The sequence below is a fragment of the Ammospiza nelsoni genome, chromosome 9 (assembly GCF_027579445.1).
Source record: "Ammospiza nelsoni isolate bAmmNel1 chromosome 9, bAmmNel1.pri, whole genome shotgun sequence".
Taxonomy (NCBI): domain Eukaryota; kingdom Metazoa; phylum Chordata; class Aves; order Passeriformes; family Passerellidae; genus Ammospiza; species Ammospiza nelsoni.
In genome coordinates this window covers 26,779,234-26,804,163 of record NC_080641.1, presented here as the reverse complement: position 1 = coordinate 26,804,163, position 24,930 = coordinate 26,779,234, and the positions used below count along the sequence as shown (strand labels likewise).

General features: G+C 40.0%; 1 protein-coding gene across 1 annotated transcript in view; it reads left to right on the top strand.

Annotated features, from left to right (window-relative positions):
* The window catches only part of EIF2B3 (eukaryotic translation initiation factor 2B subunit gamma), a 95,459-nt gene that overhangs the window by 28,760 nt on the left and 41,769 nt on the right, over positions 1-24,930 (top strand). The window contains exon 5 of the mRNA XM_059478272.1: positions 18,300-18,389. Within this exon, the coding sequence (XP_059334255.1) occupies positions 18,300-18,389 (90 nt within the window). The remainder of the gene's footprint in view (positions 1-18,299; positions 18,390-24,930) is intronic.

Below are 24,930 nucleotides of genomic sequence, written 5' to 3'. Positions count from 1 at the left end.
AGCTGCCTACAGAAGGAATACACATCCTAGCTTTGGTGGTGGTCTTCTCTTTGAAAAATCAGGAGTTTTCACTCTTAGCAAAGTTTTCTGACTAAGTTTCCTTTGCATTCAAGTGGTGTTTTGAGAAATACCATATAAAGTTGTTGGATATAACTTATTTTCTCTAAATATGACCTCTATAGAGTGATGTCTTTTCTTTGATCCAAATCTCCTCTTACAGTTAGTCCAGGTCTGGTCTTCTCGCAAATAAAAATAAAATTTTTCTGACTATCATCCAGAAAATAAGTAACATTCTTTCTGTCTCCTCTATCAAAAAATAGAAATTGTATGTGTTGATTTAGGTAATAATCCTTTTACAGATGCATAAGCCAGAAAAGAATCTGGTTCCCCTTCCCAGAATTGAATTGGTTTCACAGTACTAATAGGAATTTAGAAAGCTGTAAAAAGTTATTTTAGCCAGTAAAGCAAATGGATGTGACTGAATCAAAACCAGGGGAATAAGTCTATTGAATAAAAGGGTGTGACTTTTATACACTAACTTCTCAAACTATAATCACACTTTAAAAATGTTCAATCATATTTCTTTAGAAAAGAGGGTTTTGCTGAGCACTTGAGAAAAATATACTGACACAAGAGTTGTTGTTGTTTGAGACATGAGTATGGAGTAGATGTTCTCAGGATGCCGTGAGTAGGATTTGCATGCCTGTTTAGTTTCTCAGCTCACTAAGAGTAGCTGCTGTAGCTAGAAGGCATTCATTTTCTCAGAAAGTTTGCCCTTTTTATTATGCATTTAAACTTCACTCTACTTCATCTGCTTTTTCTGTAAATTTCTTGGGGATGAGTGTAGCCTTTAATTTCAGGAATGGAGTATTAAAAAAATTATTTACTATTTCTAAAATGAGTCTAGCAAAGTATCATGAAAACTCTTTAATTTGATGCTTTTATATATTACACTTGTACAATGAATGTGAACATAGTATAAAAGCAGTTCATGAAACATTCACTTTATATTTTAAAGAACATAGTGCTGTTACTGATTTTAATACTGTTGCTTCCATGTTCTTGCTGCTGCCATGTTATTTTATTCATACATTGGTGGGGGGTTGAAAGGAAGGTGCAGCATATCCAGGTCCTGTTTTTAAAAGAAAGGTCATGCTGTGTCTTGACAGCTTGTACAGGTAAGAGGTCATGAATCGCAGAATCTGGAATATTAGCAGGAGATTCTGTTGAGTGTAGTTATAGAAAGGCTTATTGTCAATGGCTTTCATTTTACTGCAGGATTCTGGCCAGTGTTCTAGTACACATAAGACTAAAAGCAGAGAGCTTGAGGCTCAGCATTTGGTTTCTAATGGGCAGTAAATGTATGTTGCATGGATTGCCATTAGTCATTTGTCTGTCTGTCTGTCTGTCTGCTGCGGTCTCAGACCAGCACTTAGCCTGAGATTGGGTTTTACTTTTCAGAGGTTTCAAAGGAGGAAGGGATGACTGTATTGCTTGGACACCCTCGAGTCCATGTGACTTGGTAAATGCAGTACTCTGCATGAGTCATTCAGTCTGGACAGCACTGAAGTTGAAGCTCATTGTTACTCTAAGCCAGGCTCAGGTCCTAAAAAGATGATAAATGGTCTGTTCGTTTTAGAAAGACATCTTAATGCTTTAGTACAGTTGCCACTGTTTACTTTTTAGCAAGGCTGTGAGTTACCTTATTTCACAGAGTTCATGAGGAAGCATAACCATAGTTCTTTTTGTGAAATACTTACCCCAGTTGATCCAGATGTAACCTGTGTGGTTGAAAATTCCTCTGGATGGTTTGTGTAGGGCAGAGACACAGAATGATCAATCGCTTGCTTTCAACGTAGATTTTCAGCCACAACGTGTATTCAGTGTAGCTGCCTGTTGGAATGTCAGGGTTTCAGCTGTGTCCATGATCCTGGAGTGACCAGTAGGCGACAGAGGGGCACAGAGTTCTCATTGTGCAGTTGGATGGTACAGAGAGGAAAAAGCCAAAGGTCAGAGGAGTTATCCCTGCTTGTGCGAGCGCTGTCAGGCTCTCCCCTAGCACATGTCCGCCATGTGTTCCTCATCAGGGGGATGTGGAACTCCATGACGCAGAGCAGACTGGAATGCAGAGTTAGTTAACACCCGCCGTTGGGGAATTTATCAGCCAATGTGGAATATGGCGGGGGAGGAAACAGCCTAGTTTAAAGCAAAGTAAGGGTGAAATGAGGCATGTGACTGTTCCTCTTCAGTTAAAAGGTCTGATTCTGCTTGGGGATGAGGTTCTGGCTCATGAACCCAGCCAAAGTTTGTGGTTCTCTTACTGTTCTGTGTTACTGATGCATTTTCAGTCCTTTAAATTTTCATACTTAGCAGAAGGTTTTTGCAGTGGCAGGAGGGAAATACCCCTGGGGATTTTGCAGGGAACCATTAATCTAGTTTATTCCAAGAAATCCAGATTTCGGAGCCTTTCCTTTATCCTGGTCACTGAGACCCAAATCACTAACTTGCAAGGACACATAAAAATAATAGCCTCTCCATTAAATTAGCTACACTTGGTATCAGCTGAACTGCAGTCAGTTGCATAATATTTTTAGTGCTGATTTATTGCACTTAGTTTGTGGCTCCTGTGAACTCTAACCCGGGTGATTTACTGTGATGTTTCGCACTGCGAAGAATTGCGAAAGTCATAATGGAAAGAGTCACAATTTGCAATTAGCTGATTGAAGGTGTATAGGGGCTCACATCCTTACTGGGTTTGCATTCTACTTTAGTTGCAGCAAATATATATCTTTGAGAAAGTTTCCATTCATTCAGAATACAATGCCGAATTCCCCGTTGAATAGCTGTAGTGTGGTTCTCCCCAAACAGCATTGTGCTGGCAGTTTCTGGAATTACACAGGAAATGAAGAGCATAGCAAACTTTCCTTTCTCTTGCTAAGACATGCTCCCCAGGAGTTCTTCCAGTAGATCAAGTAAATAGTGGAGATCTATTCCTAAGGGCAGCATGTTTCTGCTTTGAGAAATCCTAATTTTCTCTGGCTTTAAATCCTTCCTTTCTTCATCAAATTTATTGCACCATTTCCCTAGAGAAAGCTAGAGAAGATGAGAGAGAGATTCCTTTTACAAGCAGTAAAACTGCTTATCCACTTTTCCTGGAGATTTCTTGTAGAACTCTCTTTCCCCAGTCACCAAATACTATGTACTCTGTTAAGAATGAAGAGGAGGTAGCTGTTAGATATTGACATGTGAACTGGCAATACAGAATGCTGTATCTTGCCCCATTACTCATTTTAGTATAAGTTGCATGTACCTGCATACCTACATATTGGCCAGCAGCAGCTGTTGGTATTTCTTGGGTTGATCATCTTGAAATTCTTTAACCTTCTTAAAAATGAGGGTGTATGTATTCATAATTAGGTTGGTGAAAGCTCAAAAGTTTAAAAAATCTGGGTTAGTTAGTACAGGAAGATTTTAAAAAGGAATAACTTACGTCCTTCAGAAAAATTTGGCTGATGGACTTTAATTAAACTCCTAGGGTTGGAAGCAAACCAGTAAGAAAGCAGGGAAATTTAAGTTAAAGCTCAACTTCTAGTTTTTTTGCATATAAATCATCCGGCAGCTGGTGAAATTTCCAAGAGCACCAGAGACTGTCTTCTAGTATTCCCTTTGATTTTATTTCCCCCCTTTTGCTTTATTATTCCCAAGGTGTAGCATTAAATATAATTTCAGAGGCTGTGTGTGTCCTTAACTTCTCTGTCCCATCTTTATGGTGTATGTGTTCATATATGTATACATATATGTGTAATATATAGCTTTGTTCACTGATGCATTGGTACAGCATTTTGGAGAACTAAGTAAGTTTTTTTGTTGTTTTTTTCCCCCCCAGATGAGCTACATAATTTCTGAAAATACCTCTGAAATTCCCACTTCTGTGACTTTGAGCCTTAGCCAGGTAGAATAGTAATAACAGAATCGTGGCCAGTGGTGCCATAAATTTCAACTTAAGTATTGGGCAAGAAGTCTGATTTCTGTTTGTACTGTTGTTAGAGATATTTATGCAGGGCTGGTCTTTCAGCAAGTGTGATTATTTTTAGAGAGGCCCTCACTCCATTCTTGCTTTAGAATGTGCTGAGGATGTGTGTGGGGAACGGCACCTGACAAACAGCAGCCAGACAGAAGGAATAAAATCCCTTGGGAAATGAGACTTCTTTTTATGGCCATTTTTCACTTCTAAGGCCACTTGAAAAATATTGTTCTTCAGGTAGATCTTGTTCCTAGATCCCTGGGTTAGCATTTGGGTGCCTGCCATTTTCCCAGACCAAGGAGCTACTGAAGACTTAAGCTTTTCCAGTTGGAAAGTATGCAAGTGCATACTTTGCAGCACCAGACACTATTGAAAGAATAATGGACCCTTCCCACATTCAGCTCCATTCTTCTTGCACACAGTCCCAGACCTCTGGAGCCACTATGCTAGCAAACCATTACATTCTGTTTTTCTTCTGTAACTCTTCCTAAACAAAATGTTAATTGAGACATTGATTTATACAATTCAGATTCCTGTGTTAAGTCAGCATACTTAAAAGTAGCCTCTGGCTATTGAGGGGATAGATCAGTGAGACAAATTGGTGCTTGCTGGTATGTTTTTCTATATCTTACCCTTTGAGAAAATAGTATATATTTCAGATTTAAGGAATATGGCCTTTGCATGTGTTTGTTTTAGATGTACTCCCATTGTAGTGTAACTTTGGAACACAGGATTCTATGTGTTCTCTGATTTACGTTGCTATGTGCAGGAAGCATACTGGAAAAAAAACAGACTTTAGCATTTTTTTGTATTCCTTGATAGTTGTTAGAAAAAAATGTTACAATGCTCAGGATATTATGTAGATTCCAGGCCTTCATATGTGATAGGGGTGACCATACCCCTATCACATATGAAGGCCTGGAAGACTAACTGCTTTCATTTCTCCTAAACATTTTAAAAACTTGACAGATATTTTTGCAAGCAATCTGTTGTAAAACACCTTCCCAGTTGATTTGGGCAGCTGTGTATGATCTACTTCTTCTCTTGTCAGTTTTACCCATAAACAGAAAGACTGAATGCTTTCTGAATGACATTTTATGGTAATAAAACAAAGTGATACCGCCCTACTGAATAGTGGCTTCATTAAGGTTGTGTGCATAAACAAAGTTATAATGTACCAGTAAATCAAGAATGCCACAAACAGCAGAAATGCCAGACTCCAGAGCTGAAATAACCTTGCAGTTCAGTAGCCTGCTGCAATGAAATCTGTCACTTTACCTGCTCCTGCATTTCAGTGTTTCAAGTTCTAGCTGATTGATTCGCTATTTTGGACGCAGTGGATGAAAGGTTATGAACTTGTCAGTATGAGAAAAGTGTCTGGTACTGAGTATGAGTGAAAGATCATTGCAAACTGCAGCACAATAATTTAAAAGTTCGTTTTACTTTGATATCTATGCTTTGCCCTCTTAATTTTCGTACATGGAAACGTGTTGTGTTCACAGTGGAAGTGACTCACAAGTTCCAGTCAAGACTTCTGGAAGGCTTCAGTCTGCTACCTGCCATATGTCTGCATATCTACTGCTGATTTCACTGCTCTTCCAATGGCAATAAAAAATTGGCCATGAGTGTTAATGCATGTCTCAGTGGAAATACCCAGAGTCTTAGGATATGGTATCTTAGGATATGGCTGTTTCCTAAGTTCTAGATACACTGACCTGTGAATGTTTTTATCATTGGGCAGTGCCTGAAAAGTTATTGTATGGTGAAGAGGTGAAAGCTGAACCAAATTGTTCAGCATCCAAAAGCTTGAAATGAGCAGGGGTTTTGGGAAGGTGATGTGAGGCCGCACCAGCTGGATGCTGTGCACACAGGAGAGTTGAAGGGAACTGCAGTGTACACCAGGGAAAGGTGTTGTGGCTGTGTCTTTGCAAAGGCTGATCTGACTTGTCTGTCAGAATTGTTGATCCCTGATTGCTGCGTGCTGCATGCATAGGGAAAATTAGATGAGGTTATAAAGAGCAGAAAAATTTATGAAATTCAGAAGTATTCATTCAAGGTAGGCACTGACTTGAACTTGGATATTGTCTCTAAAAGTGAATAATGTCTTACTTACATACATAGCTGAATTTCATTCCCAAAACTCTGGGATATTTTGGCTTTTACATCTGTAGTGAGGAAGGATAAGCAATATCTGTACTCATGGGGATCAAAATGCAGTGGGGAAAAAAAGGTGTATGAGAACCCATTCTTAGTAGTCCTGTTTGTTACTTTAAACAAAATTGTCACCCTCCCTGCCACTGCTTGTGTCCTAAAGAGAATCCATTGTTCACATCTCTGAGGACCATTGTCATCCTGTTGAATAGTAGGACCCAAAATTGAGATTAGGAGTTACCAAAAAGCAAGAAGCCAGTGTTCTGCTGTTACTTGATCATAGTGGGCTATCATTTGCTAAGCTAAGATTTTGACCACTTAGGGATTTTTAGGCTTCTGAACACTGCTCATTAATGTAGTTATTTCATTGCTGAATGACAGCATATTTTTGTGCACTGATGTCAGTTCTAGTATTGTTTGAAAATGAGAGGTGTTTCTCCTTGCCAGAATTAGAACTGTAGAATGGTTTGTACTTCCAGAAATTCCTTCATGGCTTCAGTTTGTGTTTGATTTTTGGCTGGTTTGCAAAAATATATGATCCAATCAATCCAGTCATGTTTTTAATTGAAAACATGCATAGTTTGTGTATATTAAAAAAGGATCATTTGCATGTAGGGAAGAGCCCATGAAAGTGTGTTTGAGAATTCCTACCTGCATCTGGCATAGAAAAGTTTAGGCAATTATTTTGTGTGTGTCCACTGTGTATTTTTTTTTTCTTTTTTTATCAATGTACGTCAGAGGTCTGAACACAAATAAAGCATGCTATGCAGACTAATTAAATCAATGCCTCTGTGGAAGCAATTTAGTTTCTGGAATTGCTCTTCTAAATCAGATGTAAACAAAAGCCTGGTTATTTTTATATCATTTCCCTTTGCCTCATGTATGTGATTCTGGAAGTTGAAGACTTATATGTTTATGCCTCTTTTTACAGCAGAATATTTGCGTGGCTGAATTTTTATTGAAGCATAATTCCTGGTTTCCTTAAAGCTGAGCAGGACTACTGTACAGTGGGAACACCCATTAATTTGAGTTGCTGTGAAAGGCTTTTCACGTTAAAGCTGTCAAGGCAGCAAATTGTCCACAAGTGTTTTTTTTTATTAAGAGTTGTTTGCTGCTTTTGTAGAAACAGCTGCTTCAGGCACAGAAAGTAAATTTGGAGCTTTTTCTGAAAGAAGGGTGTGCAAAGAACAGTTTAGCTGATGGGCTCTTACTGTCCCTCCTTCCTTCTCTACCTACTTAAGGGTGATACAACTGCCACTGCATTTTGTTCTGTTCCCAGAGACTCCTTTTTTTTCTGAGATTGGCTTCAGTTTGTTGTTTCTTGGTTGTTGTAGTTTCCTCACAGACTATGAGCTCATTATGCTGGTTCCTTTAAAATGTAGAACACAAAGATATTACCTGTCTTAAAAGTACAGAATGTGAAGGACTGTACACTTGAAGATCTGGTCCATTCTCCCATTAAATGTGCAATTCCAGCTTTCCAGAATAAAGTTATTTGCTAGCGAAGTCCAATATATTAATAAAATCTATTTGTGAAGAGTGCAGCTTCTGTGGTGTGAAGAATCTGACCCACCTCTTCTGTTGCAGTGGTAAAACTCCCTTTTATTTTTAATAGCAAATTATTTTGAGAGCAGAGCCCAGAAGCATGGAATTTTTAGAAGTAAAAATTTGGCTTCTTCATGGTCTTTTAAGGCTTCCTGTTAATTTTTGTTGTATTTATTGCTTCTTACCTCTCTCTGTGTTTACATTTTTAACTGTCTCTGCAAAAGCAGCCATTGTAGACTTGGGCCTTTTTAATGTTACTAGCACAGTCTAGAGGGTTAGCACAGGGCTTTATAGTTACAGATTGGTTCTAATACATTTTTTTCTTTATAAACTAAGGGCAGGACTGTACACGAAATCTGTTATTGTATTTGTGCTTTGTACTCATGCACTTGTTGACTGTTTTACAAGCCAGTAACGTAGTAGCCACAGGCTAGGAAGCTTGCCCAGAAATCTGGCATATTTAATTAGTGCTAGTAAACAAGCAGAGTTTCAAATTTAATTTTTCCTTCTTTAATTCCTATAAACCTCAAGCCATTTAAAACTTAATTTTGACACTAGTTTCGTTTATGCAGTTGGATAATACTGAAACAGTCTACGACCACAGACAGAATGGTCCCAGTCTTTTCCAAGCAAGAAGGGAATAAAAGTTGTTTTGTTTTAATAGTATCTGAGGTTGATGTAAAATTGTAAATGATAATCTTCAGGTCATCCACTACCCATTTCTTTCTGTTAGGCTAAATGTTTCAAGATGAGGCAATTGTCCTACCATGAGTTTAGCCTTGCAAAGGACAGGGACTGGATTTGTTGCTGCTCTGGTTTTTGTATAGAGAGCTCTTCTAAGAGCAAATGATGGAACAGCTGAGCTCTGGTACTTGCCATGGCCAGTTTATTGCATCCAGGCTGTGAGGTTTAAACTCACTGCCCAGGTGGTATAAACAACAGAGGATTCAGTTGCTGTCTTCTGACTTGCTTTTCAATACCAACTTGTGATCTGTGCTGAAAATGGTTCTCTGCCGCTGCTTTAAACTGTGAGGGACCACTGAAGTCTGGATTAATGATGTTTCTCTTATCTATTTAATTGCTGAAGCCACCCTATCTCAGACAAGTAATGTGCTGGGGTGATAGCAATAAAATATGTGGTAATTCTAGCCAAAAACTGGACTTCAAAACTGCAGCTGAAAATTTCAAAAATTAATACTGGAATTGTGAAAATACACAGATGAACAGTGTTTTATTAGCTGTCCTGACAACTTTTCTTTCAAGAATGTATTTTGGGGGTTTTTTTGTTGTTTGTTTGGAGGTTTTTTGCCTACTATTTATAAAGGCAGCTCCCACCTTAGCATGTGCTGAACACTCTAGTGTATGTGAAGTTTCTCAGTCAGCAATAACTGCTCCAGAGGAGGAAGGAAACTTGCTCAAAGTACCTTCTCATTGCATTGAATTCACCTGGATTTTCTTCTGCAGTATTCTAATTGCTGTATGATCACTGTTCCGAAGGAACAAAATTCATCCAGCTCAACCTTAAACTTTTATTCAGGTGCTACTAATGGGGGTGAAAAGTGAGAGAGATTCTTGGAAATCCAGCTCTGTCTTTAGTGCAGTATGTTTTTGTTCATCTGGGCTCAATGCTATAGAGCTCCAACTTCAGCATCTTCCTGAAAGTGTTTTAGTTGTAGGTTCAGTTTCTTGTAGTAATAATAGTAATAAGAAGCAGCAACTTCTGTTATAGCTACTAACAAGTCTGAAAATTTTAAATCATGAGTAATCTGGTCTAACCAGAAACTAATCCAGTGTGATTGTAACCACTGTAATTACTTGTTAAAAAAAATGCAAGTTTAGACTTTGGGTGAATGTTAAGGTCATCTTGTGGTGATGATACTTTCTTGTATCTTGTATCTTTTTTCCTTTTTTTTTTACCCTCTGATACTTACATTCCTCATTCCATGGTATTTCTAATAGTATTTTGTAAAATGCCAGTTAACTATTAAAAGAAGTAATCATATGGTTCTTTTGGGCTGAAAAGATGAGTGATGTCTGTCAGTGGCTTCAGTCTGACTTCAGTTCTCCTTTGGCTTTCAATTCTGCTGTCACTCTGCAAAAAGAATGTTACACTTGCTAATTTTAAGACATTACTTTAATTAAATTATTGTTTGATACTGTCAAAATATTAGTTGATAAAATGTATAGGCTATTTTAAACTAGAAAAGAGCATAAGTATGTCTGTATTTCTTGTGTGATGTCCGTATCACCTGGGGAGTTTCACTGCAGGACTGGGCTGTACTCTGTAGTGGTTGATGTCCCAAGCTTTGATGGCTCTGTCACTGTCCTGAAATCTCACAGCTCAAGGCTGATGCTGCCTTAAATCTGAGCTATCATGTCTCTGAGGGTGTATCTGAATACCCAGGCTGAGTCATGACTTCATATAACCCAGTCAGGAAACCCCTCTGTTTTCTTGTGGGAAAGCAGGATTCATGAAGTCTGAGTGCTGATTCCTTAGAAGAATTTCCTCAACATGTATTTTTGTTTTATGTACCTTTACAGCACTGCCAAGGTGTGGAGCAGCCTGTGCCCTGGCAGTCACAGCCAGACTCCCTCCACAGTGGCTGCAGAGCCAAGTTCTGTGCCCACTTTAATTCTGCCTGAGATGAAGCTGTTCTCATTACCTAATTGAATATTTTGACACTTGCAGTCAGTATGAAGAGTGGTTACCATGTCAAGTGCTAAATGTTGAGGTTCCAGTGGAATTGAGATGTGAGTAGATATGGTAGTAAAAACTTACTGTGAACCAAAACTGAGGCAGAAGAAATAGTTGCAAAAATCAACAAAAACCCCGCAGGTCAAAGCATCAGCTAAGGAAGCTACAGACCATCAAGGAGCAGGAACAAAGTATAATTCACTTAATTAGCATTGCCAGGTTTAAGGCAGAAAGGCTGCATTTACCTGGGCTGGATTTGAGTAGATTTTGGTAATAAAAACACTTAAATTTTCCCCATCTTTGGACTCAAAGCTCAATGCCTTCTTGCTTTCTGGACTGTAAGTTTTGGTGGGAGCCAGATGCTGCTTTGTCTAACATGTAGTCTTCTTATAACTCTAATGACCTGCTGTCAGGCTCTTGTCAGGTTTTTCTTCAGTCTGGTGAAATTTAACTTTCTTGAATGCAGATATGTTCTACAGAAAGACTCACAAAGGTGCACCTTCTGTCATGAAGAGCCCATTTGCTTGTCAGGCAAAGATCCTAGCAAAGGGAAGTGAGTGATCAGCCTATGTCCTATGCATAGCAACAGGTTTAAAGAGAGATTTTTAATTTTAATAAACTGGTGGTGCAGAAGTAGGTGATTCTCATGAGGTACCTGAACAGCAACTCACAGTGGGAAACACAAGGGATGTGTTTGACAACTTCAATTTGCTCTGCTCCTGGGCCCTGTGAAATACAAGGGAAACATTTATGCTTATTTCAACTTTGGAGGCTTTTTTTGCTTATGGTTTTGCTTGCAATTTAAAATTAGAGAAGGAAGAATTTCTTTCTGCCTATGTATTTTAGTAGCCCAAAGATATGCCCTTACCTTAAATTCCAAATTTTGCAGATTGTATATTCTAAGTAGGACCCACCTCACCTGGGAGGTGCAGTAGGTCTTTAGAGCCTTGTTATGCAAGGCTCATGCTGCAAGTACAGTTTTATTTGCCTTTGAGTCCAGGCCAGTGGCATGAAGAGATTGTGTCAGCCTTGCTGTGTTTAAGCTACATATTGCTAGTGACCTGCAGCTTTGACCTAGTATTCAGTTTCCCATGCATTTACTGTAATTATTTGATTTAAAAAAATATATGTCTGCTGCTTAGCCCTTAGGGAACTGATGTAGGAGGGATCAGCAGGAGCTGCTGTTCTTCAGTAGTCTCTACACAATCCTCCAGCTTCAGTTGTTTTCCTAAAACTTGTTCCTCTGAAGTGTTGTCATCCTTTCAGCCCTGGTGATTTTAGGGAGCAGTTATTTACTAAGGTGAATTTCCATGAAGCAGAAAGCAAAATGGGCTGAAAATTGGAAATGATTAGGGTTGCCAGGTGCAGACTTCTAGCTCTTTCTCCTTCTTCAGCAAAGAAAGCATTTCCCAAAGCTCGATTAAATCTCTTAAATCACAGTTTAGCCCAGCATAAGAAAAATAAGCTCAAACACCAGATCTGAACGAAGTGACTAAGCCATGTCCCGTTGTGTTGGAATTGAATTGGTTATAGCCCACAATAATCTACTTTATTGTCATCCTGGCCTTAACTGTAGCATAAGATGATTACATTGAATGTGTATAATAATAAGGCTTGCACTTTGTATATAGCCCTTTAAATATTTTGGCAGACCATAGAAAGAACCTTTACGTGCAAGGCTTGATTAATCCTTTTCCTCTGTGTATAGAACAAGTAGCTGCCAGAGCTCAAGGGTAAAACCTATTAATAATGTCTCTGGCAGTCCCCGCCCTCCTTCACAGTGTATTCTCTTCTGTTCACACCAAACTCCAGGCTTATTATCATTTTGGTCTCTCTCTTTTGCTTTCCCAGTTTATACATAGCAATCAGGGTATTCTAGCAGAATACCTAGTACTAGTATAAAAGTGTCTAGTATAAAATATTTGCATGAACTCTGTTTTTCCAGTGACAGGGAAAGAGAAAAGGGGTGGTAGTGTTGTGGGCAGCCTGGCCCCTGCATTGTTTCCTACAGCTGTTCACACTCAGTATGGTAGAGAAGACCCTTGGAACCAAATTTAGGGAAGTGCGTTCACAGGCAGCTGTGTCTGCTGTGCTCCCAGGGGGATGCACGTGCACATCCAGCAATGTGGCTGTGCAGCCCCCACGGAGCACTCCTCTGACTTGGGGTGGCTGTTGTTCTTGTTTTCATATGGGAAAGCTGTAGCAGGATGAAGAAAAACATTTTTTATAGGTTCATGTGATGGGGTGGCTGTGCAGCCATTGGCACCCTTGCTCTTCAGCATCAACGTCACAAGAGATGTTAACTTTAAAACACAGCGTTGTTGCCAAGAAAATGACTCTTTCTACAGAGAGGTCACACTGGCTTGTTCTAAACCATTACTGACCTTGAGCAAATATTGATCCTGAGTTCTGACTGCTAACCTATACTCTTTATACTAGAGAAAATGATTTAATCTTTGGCTTTCCATGAAGGTTAGTTTCTTTACCAAAAAGTTTTCAGCATGTTTTTGTCAAAAGTAAGTTCAGAGTTTTTATTATAGTCTCATGGGTATATTAATAACATAATACAACAAAGAAAAATGGCATGTGGTGAAGGTTTTAAGTGAAAAATATTTATTATTCAGAAGGCTTTCAAGCAACTTAGGTCACCAGATCAATAAAACATTTTCATTTAGAAAGTACTTCCCATTTCTGGTGCAGTGTCTCTTTAGCAGCAGCAGCTGTGAGGATGAATGGTGGGTAGTTGTTACCAGAACTGCAGTGTCCTGTCCTCCCTTGCGAGATCCTCCATGGACCAAAGCAAATTTTGCCCTCTTGCCTTTTTAAATAAGGTTGTTACAAAAGTACAGGGAGGGGAACAGAGCTCAGGGGCGTCCAGGGCTCATGGCATGTGTTGGGAGACACCTCATAGTAGCCTGTGCCGTGTTGAGCTCTTGGGGCCCCCTTGCTGGGGTGTTTTTCAGCCTGCACCGGAGCAGTCCCACCCAAGAAGTCGCATCCTCTGCCTCCCCTCTGCCCACCCTCCCCTGCAGCAGCGGGAGGGGCCCGGCCGGCCCCGCCACCGCGGCTCTGCAGCCCAGAGGTGGCAGCATTTCACCGGTGGGCAAAGCAGCCCCGGCACACAGTGGGGACATTCATGGGGATAAGTGCTTTGGGATCTTTTTGGCCAAAAGCACTGCGTAAAAAAAAAAAAAAAAAAAAAAAAAAAAAAAAAAAAAAAAAAAAAAAAAAAATTAAGGTCATAAGGTGTCTGGGATTTTTGAAGAGCCAGTGTAACAGTGGTCTTTTATTATTCGTGAGTTTACAGCCAAGAGCTGTCCCGTAAATGAGCAATGCGATTTAGGGATTATTTTTTTTTCCTTTAAAAGCAGGAATGCTTGAGACATTAAAGGTGGTCTGGCAGCTTTTGCTGTGAGACTTCTCTTCATGTTGATCTGTACACTGGCTTTGTATCAACACGAGAGCACCACGTTCTTGCAGACAGGCAGGGGTCAGCACTGTGTTTGAACTGGACCGCACGCTGCTTCATGCAAGAGCACAGTTCATGGTGTGGGGACAGGAAGAATGTGACAGAGTGTTTGGCTATATGGGCTGTGTGAGCTACATGCCATTAGTTAGAAAAGATGCAAGTCTGGAATGCGTAGTTTGCACATAGCTTGCTGTTATTTATTTACTTTGGAAGGATGGGGAGGAAGATTAACTAATACCCGTGAGCCCACCTGATGTAATTCAGGTGTAGGTTTAGGAGCCAGGTTAATAGCAGGTATGATTAGATTTTTATTGTGTCATTGCCTGGATTAGTGTTAGAGTACGGACAGCCTCAGGTCCTTGAGCTTATTTAAAGACCTTCATATTTTCCGTCAACAGCTGTATGAAGTTAGGGAAAGGGAGGCCATGGGATTTCTCTTTCTCAGCTAGTTTATTTGTGAGGTGGTGAGGTTAATGTGGCAATATCCCATGCTTAGTAGAGAGGCTTTTTGGCTTTAAGCATTGTGTGTGCTCCCTTCAGATTTATGATTTTGACCCCAGCCTGGCATTATCACACTGTCAGTGGGAGTATGGAGCTGGTTGGAACCTCCAGCTCTTGGTGGTAATCTCTCTTAATTAGTTTACAGTTGAAACAATTGTCCAACTTCTTCCCTTTAAACAAGGGAAGTTTGCTCTATCAGTGGTTGATTTCCCTGAGGGAGGAAATCCTGAGGGGGGTTATCAGGGAAAGAAAAGCTCTGGGCTCCACTTTCAAAGCAATGCCATGTATGAAGCATGCATCAATCCTGTTAGTACTGCTTATTATTTCACAATGGCGTGTCAGGAATTACAGGCACAGACTTTTCTAAGGACTCTTGCAGACCTTTATGCACTCTCATCCTGAGTCAGGATTTTGTGGAATTATGTGCTAATAAAAGCTAATTTTACACATTGAAATTGCTCTTTTAATCTTTCCCTGACTTCTCCACAGATCTCTCCTAGCCTTCTAATTGTCAGCTTTCTGCCAGGGAGCCCTCCGTGCCTCATCATTAGGACTAAAATCTGCTGTCAGTTAACACACAGAGCTTGTAAGTGGGAGCAGCCCCCTCCCTTGCATGGGAGCACAGACAGTAATAGACACTATAGTGGCAGCACCAAAGGGAGTTTTACTGTGTATTTTAATGACTTGTGCTTGATTACATTTGCTAGATTGAACTGAAGTTCATTTAGTAATTGGTATGATTCTTAAAGGGTACACATTTGACATTCTTCCCTCATTAAAGAGCTCCAACAATGGCTGTTGCAACTTTCATCTCAAGGGTGACCCTCTCAGATACATATCCAGTCTTTTTCTTTTGATAAACCACCCAACCCGGCATTCATTAACACTTAACCATCTGCAGCCAGCCCCTCCTAGTACCTTCTCTCTGGCTTTGATGATATAATTAAAAGCCTTCTGTATTATCTCCCTCGGAGCAATAAGTCTAGGTGCGTCAGCTCCTGCATTGTTTGTTATTTGATTCTCTCTGTATCAGCTGTTCTTGGACACGCTCATTTTTCATATGTTGTAAAGATTAGCTGATGGAGTGGGAGATCAGAGGCATGAGACGGGAGCATGGCTCTCAATATTAGTAACCAGATGCTCATTTGAAATGGTGATGGGGTTTGCTGTTATCTGTTAGATTATTTGGCTCCTTTGCTTTTACCTGAAGATAAACTGGTTTAAGCACTAGTCAATGAAAATGAGCATCATCTTTAGTGGCTTGTTATGATAGAGTGCTCTTATCAGTCTGGTTTAGTGTGGCTGTTCTCTTCTTGAGCCTGGTTTACAGAAATCACAGCTTTGTTTATGCATGTGCCCAAACTTGCCTGTTTGACCTTTGAAGCTGTGATTATAATATTAATCTATGGGACTATTCTGTTGCAAATCACTTAGGTGGTCTGTATTTTAGAGGATTTCATTGTGAGACCTCCCTCTTGTCCAGCATGATGTTCCATTATTGTTAGTATATTCTACATTGAAAGCTAACTCAGGCTGGTGTTTCAGTACTACTTCTGTCTGGCTGCTTTTTGTGGGGGTTGTTTTGTGTGGGATTGAGGAGCTGGGATTGCACTGTGCTACTATTTGTCCACTTCCACCGATTTTGTATAACTTTGTAACAAAGTTGCATAGCTACAGAAAATCTTGGTACAATGCTTGCATGCAGACACAAACTTCAGCCCCAAATCCTCAGTGTCCTGTGGTGTAGCTAAATAGCATTATTCCAGTTTGCAGGTGGGGAGACTGCGTGTGTGAGAGCCACACAGACACTGGCCACAGAACCAGCATTTACTGGGGAATTCCTGTTTTACAGCATTGTTTGATGCCTAGCCCCTGCAGCCTTCCTCTGCCTGGTGTTTAAGGGGGAGTGTATGAAAAATCTTGAATAGAAAGAGAAAAAAACTGGCATTCTGGCACTAAAGAAATTTTGTCTTGTTTGTCATCTTCAGGTTAGGAATTGGATTTTTTCCTCCCATTTTTGCCTCTCGTTTTTTATGTTTGCATGTTTATTGCCTGTTCCATTGATTTATTCAGTTTCCCAGTAAACTATTATATTCATTACATAAATACAAAGGGACCTTTCTCAGAGAAGATAGGAAATTTGTCCCTCTCACACATACACAAAAAGTGGAAACCATTCTCAGGATGCAGAGCAGGAGGGAATCTGCTGACTTCCAACTACAAGATCTCATTAAAATTAGTGGATTCCCTATCCTCTTTGCATAAGGAACATTGCTATTTGGGCTGCCTTCCACAGCAACATCTGGGCCACTGATAACATCAGTACTGGAGCATTGCTAGGTGAGCTCATGTTTTGTTAATGAAGTAATCTACTGAAAGTGCATATATCATTTTCTAGTACCACATACTTCACTGCAAAGTGTTGTACTGCTATTATAGGAGCTTTCCTTTTGCAAATGGGACTTCAAGAATTTTGTTATAGTTAAAAATATGCGTAGCTTGAATGGCATGCTTGAGAAATGCCACAAAAGTCATGAAATGTTAAGACTTAAATACTTTGGTAGTTCAAGGAAGTAATTGAGAAATACACTGAAAAATGTCTTACTAGAACACCTGATGTTCTTGGTAACTTTGGTATTAAGAAATATTTGGTGTGGTGGTGTTGGTTTACTGTTTATACTTATGTGCATGCCCAATTTGTGAGTGATCCTTCTGCTGAGGTAACTGCATAATAAAAGTGATCATGATCACAAACATCTGACTTTAGCATGTTCTGGAATAAGCAAACCAAGTTGGATAGAGTACACTGATAAATATGTTCATTCAAGCTTAATTATAAAATCCAGACATCAAAGGAAGCAAAATGAAAACAGAGACAATTTCAGGTGTGGATTGAAATTTCTCTCCTTAATAGCCTCTGACCGTGAGTGCAGTTATGGATGTCTTGAACAGCTCAGCATAGTCCCTGACTGTTGTTATGTTTTGTCTTTTTTAATCTGAAGGCTAAATATTCTTGTGGCTTTTTTGTTCTGAGAACAGTGGCAAATGTTCAGGCAGCCAAAATGGTCTCAAATGAGGCCACAGATTTGTGGAAGAGAAAGTAATATTGGCCTAAAATATCTAGCTGGTTTGAAACAGGTTCTAAAAAGGGTTTCCATTACCCAAGGACAGAGAAAGCATAAAGAGAAGCAATAGAAGCAGTCAATGAGTCTTTATGGTTTAAACTTTGTTCTTAAAATTTTGAAGCTACCAGAGATTCCTGAGGTTCTGAAATATTAACCTGACACTGCTCCAAAAGCAAAGACTTCCCTGTTTGGCTTATAATGAGTGGGAGTTTTGCTGATCTTTCCCACCTTACTGGGCTGGATAGCCAGGTGCTTTGTAATTGAGCTGTGGCAATCATTTGTAATGTGTAGTGTAAGAAAGGTGAGCAGACCCCATCTCCTTCCCCTCTTCCCCTCCAGGAAGTGTTGGAGAAAATACAGTAGTGTTGTTGTGTTTGCTAGCAGAACATGCCCAGCCTTGCATATATATTAAGGCAGGCACTTAGCCAGAAGCTTTGAATTATTGTACCCTGACATTACCCACTGTAACTTTTAGCACTCTGGGCCCATTACTTTGGCTTCCTGCCCAGTAATGTGCAATTTCCACTTACATGAGAAGATGTAGCAGGAGTAATGACTCCTTGGAGGAGGTGTTTTCTTTTGCAGCAGATCAGCCCAGGGCCAGCAGGTGTAAGTTTATAGACACAGCCCAATAATGGCAGCCTGAGCTCTTCTGTTCCAGCAATCCTGTTCCATGGGAAGGAACAGACCTTTGCACACTTGTCACTATCCCCTGACCTCATTGCAAAGTCAGGTTCTTGTAAACAGCCATGCAAAAGCTCCATGATTCTCTTTTTTATTCTTTTCCAGGCACCCCAGAATGCACATCAGAACAGGGCTGATGGATGCCCATCTCTACTGTCTGAAGAAATATGTGGTAGACTTTCTGGTAGAAAACAGGTAAGAAACCAAGCAACACACAAGGTAGTAGCAGCAGTTTGCATTGACCCATGATTTACACCAGAGCTTTTAAAGGAATTTTTTTCTATTTAATTAGCTAGCATAAAATAGAAATATAAAAGAAACCAGTTTTTAAAATATTTTAACTATACTAAAAGAAGTGCCAAGAATTATGTCTGAGTCTCTTATTATGATCTTTTTGAAAAAAACAAAACAAAACAAAAATCCCAGCAAAAGTGAACACTAACATTTTTGTCCCTTTTATGCATTCCTTCTTTTTCTAATGTATCTGTTCTTTTTGGCTGCTCATTTTACCAGGGCTTCCCTATTGTTAGGTTTGTGAATACATTTCTGACCTTTGATTTCCCCCACCACAGTCTGTTTTGGTCTTTTGCAATCACCTTCCCTCTGCCCCTTCACATCCACCACCACTGCAGGTGGGCTATCTCTGTAGCATCCTATGTTTTAGCTTGTGATATTCCTCTGTCAAAACTCTGAGACCACCCACTGAGAGTAAGAAAAACATCCATTTATGGAAGCGGAGAAGGATCTTAGCTATAATATTTCATGAAACAGACAAAAAAAAACCCTGTTTGTCTTTTAAAAACAAACAAATGAACACTCCCCCTCACAGTAAGTAGTTCAGTTTTGGAATTATGTCCCGTTCCTAGACTTTTTATAGCCCTCTCATGCCCATTACATATACTGAATGCTCACTGGGTTCTCAAGAGTTTTTCTACCCTTTTAAGTAAGATAAAAGATACAGGGGCTAAGTGTTGTGTTCATAGTACATTTTCTTAGCAGATAAACTGACATGTGAAAAAACATTGAGGGTGGGAGATTTATGTTAGTCTTGACCATATACAAATCTGGTGATACAGCTGGATACATGCTTGAAGGAGCTCTTCCAGAATAAGGGTCTGTGAGTGAGTTAAAATTAAGTGGAAAATCTGTGTTAACCCTGAGGGCAGTTCCTTACCACGCATAAGAATAAGGCTTAGCCAACACTTTGGTACACAGGGGCATTGTACAAGTTATTTTAGTTCCCACTTGTGTACAGAAACTTGTGAAAGGTAAGAGCTTCAGGAGCAGCAGATGCTTTAAACCTGGAATAAACCATTTATTTAGTGTATTTTAGAAAGTTGTTGAGGGTTTGGAATTCTCGTTCTTCCTGTGGTAGCATGAAGCAGTGTTTGCAACTTTCTTTTGTCATAATACAGCACGTAGGACTCATTTCTTGAAATCCTAGCACCGAGTTTTGCTGGGATTAGACATATCTGGAATATTAGACATTTCACACATTCAGTTATTTTTCCCTGGTTTTGAATTTAGATCTGTGGGACAAGGATGGTCCTTGTCAGATATGTTACTCAGAGAGGTGTAAATAGCAGTAACTTCAGATTTCAATTTTTTTTAATGCTATTTCAGTGGAAACTGGTGAGACTTTTGACTTTGTCAGTCAGGATTTTGCCTTGTATTAACCAAAGCCAGTAGAGTAAAACTTTACTAGTTGCCCTCAAATCCCCATAGAAGAAAACAACTGACTTTTTGCAGGTATGACTAGGAGGGTTTTTTTGTTGTTTTTATAGCGAGCTTATTCTCTTTTTTCACTATTTTTTGAAGCAGTGCTGCTTTTCTGTGACACTTCATGACAAATAGATCATTACAGTAGCTAGACAGCATTTCTTAAGACCTGATAGCAACATCTGGCTTACTGATGGTAGATAGCTGCTTCATTCTCTTTATTACGCAAATGCTGCTTATTCAGTCAATTGAGAGAGTCAATTGCAAGTAATGTGCTTAACTGGCAAATCTGGGGAATGGGACTTTTGCCATGAGGAATAACTTCAGCTTTCAGACTTCTGGCACTGGTGGGCATTTGCAGCTTGTTTTTCTTCTCTGAGGAAGGGGAGGACAGTGCATACCCAAGGATCTTTCCATGTTTGGCAGCAATATGCCAAGACTTTTGAAAGACTTTCGGGATTTTTTTTTTTTTTTTGCCTCAAAAGTACTGACATCTACAGAATTGTTTGGGTTTAAGGATTCTTTTTAATACTTTGGTTTTTAGTCCAGAAAGAACCTACAGTAAGATTTTGCCTCTCTGCAATTCTGCACTAGGACTGGAGAAGCTCAGATGCCTTGTTTAAGTTGTGCGTGTTTAAAACTAACAGCAGGGACTGAAGGGAACAGTGAAGCTCTTGTACAGTGCCAGGAAGTACTGACACAGTGTACTTCCTCAATATTACAATATTTACATTGTGTTAATATTTTAACAGCAGGGTTTGATGGCAGGCAGAACACCTTTTTTCATTGTTTGTAGCTCAGTGAAGCATTTACATTTTTTCAAATGTTTTTTTGACATACAAAAGTTGAAAAGATGTTGCCCAGCAGTAAAAAATTCAGTTGCTACAACTGGCTTTTGTAGAGGAAAATTATGATTACTTCCAGGTTGAAGCATTATGTGAAAACTGATGTGGTTATCTGTGTGGGATCTGTTTCTTCTTCAGTGAGTCCCAGCTTAGCTGCAAAGATATGGCAAGAACAAGCTCTGCCTGGGTGAATCTAATTTGTTTATAGCTGTACCTGTAAGAATAATTGGCATTCAGATTAATATATGTGCTGTAAATAAAGTAAAAAGTCACGAGCAACTAATATAAAAACAGAGGGGAAAAAAACATGAAATGGCTAAACCTTGGTTCTGTCTAACTATAAAAATCTTGCTTTAGGATTTGGAACAACTTTGTTGAGTGGCTGCTTTGGAAAAAGGCTGAATATTCAACTACAAGATGAAGTCATGATACCAAGGGTTTTTCATTAGCTTTATCACTGTCTTGCTTTGCGGTGCTAGAGAGATCCTTTGATTTTTCTATGCACTTGTTTCCTCTTCTGGGTGGGATTGTTTGCAAAATAATCAGTATTTGTTTGGCAGCAGTGAGATTCTATGATGAGAGATGTTAGGAGAGGTCAAAATACTGTTTGGTAGCCTGTAACTCAGTTTGTAGTCCTTTAATACATTTTTATGAACTATTTTAAAAGGCCTAAATTTATGATTATCCTGCCTGAATTTTTACTGCTCTATAGCAAATCAAATTCTTGAGTTTTAAAAGGCAGAACTTGCTTGTGCCTTTGAATAAAAGTCAGAGGAAATATTCTGTTTATTAGAACACCCTCAAATATGTATGTCCAGACAAAAATAAAAAATGCCATGCCCCTAATGTAATTTAAACCTGGGGAATTTATTTTTCAGCAATGAAACTGCTTTTTTCTTTCCTCTCCTAGGAGGAAAAAATGCATTTTGGCAGTTAAATCTCCATCTATCACTCATCCCCTAGTTCAGCACAGGTTCCTAGTGAAATCAAGTGTGCAAGGGTCCTACCCTGTCCAAATCTACCAAGCTCAAACACTCGTGGTTCCATGCTGGCTTGGACAACAGCTGAAGAAATTCTTCCCCATAGCAATTTATTTCCTGCAGCTGGAATTTGTTCCTCCTCTTCTTTCCATACTTCTGCTTCACGAGGGTAGGTTGATTAAAAGATGCTCTTTAATCAGCTGCAGTGCACTGACAGCCTCTGCACAGGGACGCCAGTATGGGACTGGGGTGAGCATCTCCATCCCTGCATCTGCAGTGGGTACCCAGTCACTGCTGACTGCTGGGGCTGTCCACATGAGATTCACAACAGGTCACAGACCATACCCTGCTACCAGCTGGATTTATGCTGTCTGAACAGGATCTGTGACCTCAGTGTGAAGCAGCTCTTGTCTGGCTGAATTTTCTGCTGGTGGTACCTGGCCCCAGGGTTTATTTCAGCAGAGGCCTTTGATTCTTTACCAGGTTGCTTTCTTCATCAGTGAAATTAGACTTGCTGAGGTTGCTATTGGTGGAGAGTGTGGAGTTGTATCACACCTCCACATGGGAGGGAAGTCAGTTAAAAACATGAGCTGTTTGTATTTAGGTGAGAGCTTTCCTTTCCGCAGCATTTTCTCTTTCAGAGCAAAGCCAGCGCAGGGATCTCATAGCTGCCACGCTTTGTGGCGTGGGAAGACAGGCAAGCAGAGGCTGTGTGTGCTGCTGGAGCTGCTCTGGCAGCCCAGGGCAGGGACAGTTGAAGGTGAACACCTGCACCACACGGTGAACTGCACAATATTGCTTTTCTTAAAGCGCTCGTTGCTCGCGCCGAGCCAGCAGCGAGCCAGCAGCAGAGGCTGTAGCTGGCTGGGGGCACGGCTCCACCCCACAGCTGGCGGGCCTCACACCCCTGGGGCCCTGCAGTGGCAGCCAGCACAGTAGCCAGTCCCTTTTTTGGCACTCTCCTGAGTGCTAGGTTGGAATCCTGCCTCGCTGCTGCGTTCGGAGCAGATGGAAGAAGAGAGTCCTTATTCCCTTTCCCCTGAAGTTCACGAGGAGCAGAGGGCAGGATGTGCTGTGTGAGCCTGCGTGCTGCACTGACATGTGCTGCTATTTCTTTGCTGTGTGCTGACAGTTGGCTTGCTAGCAATCCCAGCAAAGCTGCTACCAGGAGAAATGTGATCAAAGGGAAGTTGCATGGTAGCTTGTGTTCTGCTTTTCCTGAAAATTTCTAAAGCTTTGGCCTGGTGAAGTAAGGTACATAATTGAGAGGAGGGCAGAGTGGAGATAGGTATAGAGCAACCCCTTTCCTTGTGAAGTTTTAACATGGAAAATTCAAAGTTGCTTTGGAAATTTAAGTCTTGAAGATATGTCTCTACATATGCTATGAATATGCTTAAGAACATACCTAATATGCTTTTATAATACATATATATATGAATGGCATTGTGCCCAAAGTCAGTTGTGCAGGTACACATGGCAGCATTTGTTATATTTGTTAGAATTTTACCATGCTCACAGCTGAAACCTGTAGGCATATGGGACTGCTGAGTTCACCCCTCATTGAGGTAGACCACAAAGTCCAAAGCCAGATCAAGGCTGCCTAAAGCAAAGCAGTATGTGGTCCTAATCAATAAGGTCCCCAAAATACTTTTCTCAAATTTCATCAGTGCAGAACTTATCTAGTATATTAGGAATATACTAATCAAACCTAAGTTACAGGTTGAGCATACAAAAAGCCACATTTAAAAATACTAACTTTGCTAATTGTAGCACTTGCCAATTAATAAATGCCACAGCTGAGGCTCCCTTTGCAACTTTTTGCTTTTTTTTCCCCACATATTATGTTGCAGCCTCAGTTACATGACTTTGTACCTTGTTTGGGGTTTTTTTTTTCCTATCTGTGACCATTGCATCGTTTATTGCCTGAGATGTTTACTGAAGGAGACACTGTTCAGTGTTTTACATAACTTCTGTAGTTCAGGTGAAGGCCACCAGCCTTAATCCCTGTTTAAACCATGTTCTGAAGATAAGTCAAATACTTTTTTTGGAAAGGTAAAAGTAAATACATTCCTCTTGGTGCTCATCACTGATTCTATAATGCCCATTAACTCTTTTCAACACATCTATTAGTGAAGCTGTGGCTTTCCCCTTCTGAAAGTGGGAAACCAGGGTACACAAGAGCTGAGGTTTGAAGCATCTTTGTCTTAAGTATGCCATTTTTCACTTATTAATGTTATTATACAGGGAGCTTGTAATGTTGAAAAAGTCTTTTCCATTGATGATAGCTGTTGCAGGGTAATAATCAGTGGCAACCTGCAGATTTATGTTCTGCATGCAGCACCATCCATAAAATCCTCTCACAGAAGGGAATTACAGAAAAAAGTAAAAATCAGTTCTTCAGGCATCATTCATTTGTCTTACATCTTAGCAGTTCTTTTCTCCTCTTGCAGCCCTCTGCCTTGTACATTTAACACACATGTTCTAACAAATGAGGCATTCTTCTGCCTCATTACACAATGGTGATCCATCCCCAGGGCATAGTCCATCTTTGCATTTGGTAAAGAAGAGATTGAGATTGGTGAGAGAGGAAAAGTAGGTGTGTTTAAGGGTTGTATCATAATGTAAACACACAAGGTCTTAATTGAGGTATAAACAACATGCTTCTTGCTTTTCTTAATTTGAGTGCCCAGACTGTTACCATGATATTCTTTAAGTGTGTGTATATATATTTATGTATGTGACACTTCTAGAATTAATCAGTGAGTCTGCTGTGACTCTTGCTAACGGACTAGTTGTTATCAGCATAGATTTATCACCTTTCAGGTCAGCCACCAGAAGGAGATGGGATGCTCTACACTTCAAAGAATATCCATCTCAGCATTTACAACCTTGGCCCAGAGCATATCTGTTTCTCTGTGGAACAGAGCACAAGTACTTCAGTTGCCTTGCAGAAAAGAGGGAATGGAGCATGCCCAAGGTAGAAGTACTTCTACCTTTTAGAAGTAAAAAAAACCCAAACCAAACAGGTCTCTTCCAAGCTTGTGCAAACAGTGTTTTTTCAGACTGAGCCTGGTGTAGTATGGGCACTTTTCCTGTTTACAAATGTAATGCCCAGACGAAAAGACAACCCTGTGCTGTGCCAAATTCTAAGCTTGGAAATGCAAGAGCTTTTCAGCACAGCAGATGAAATAT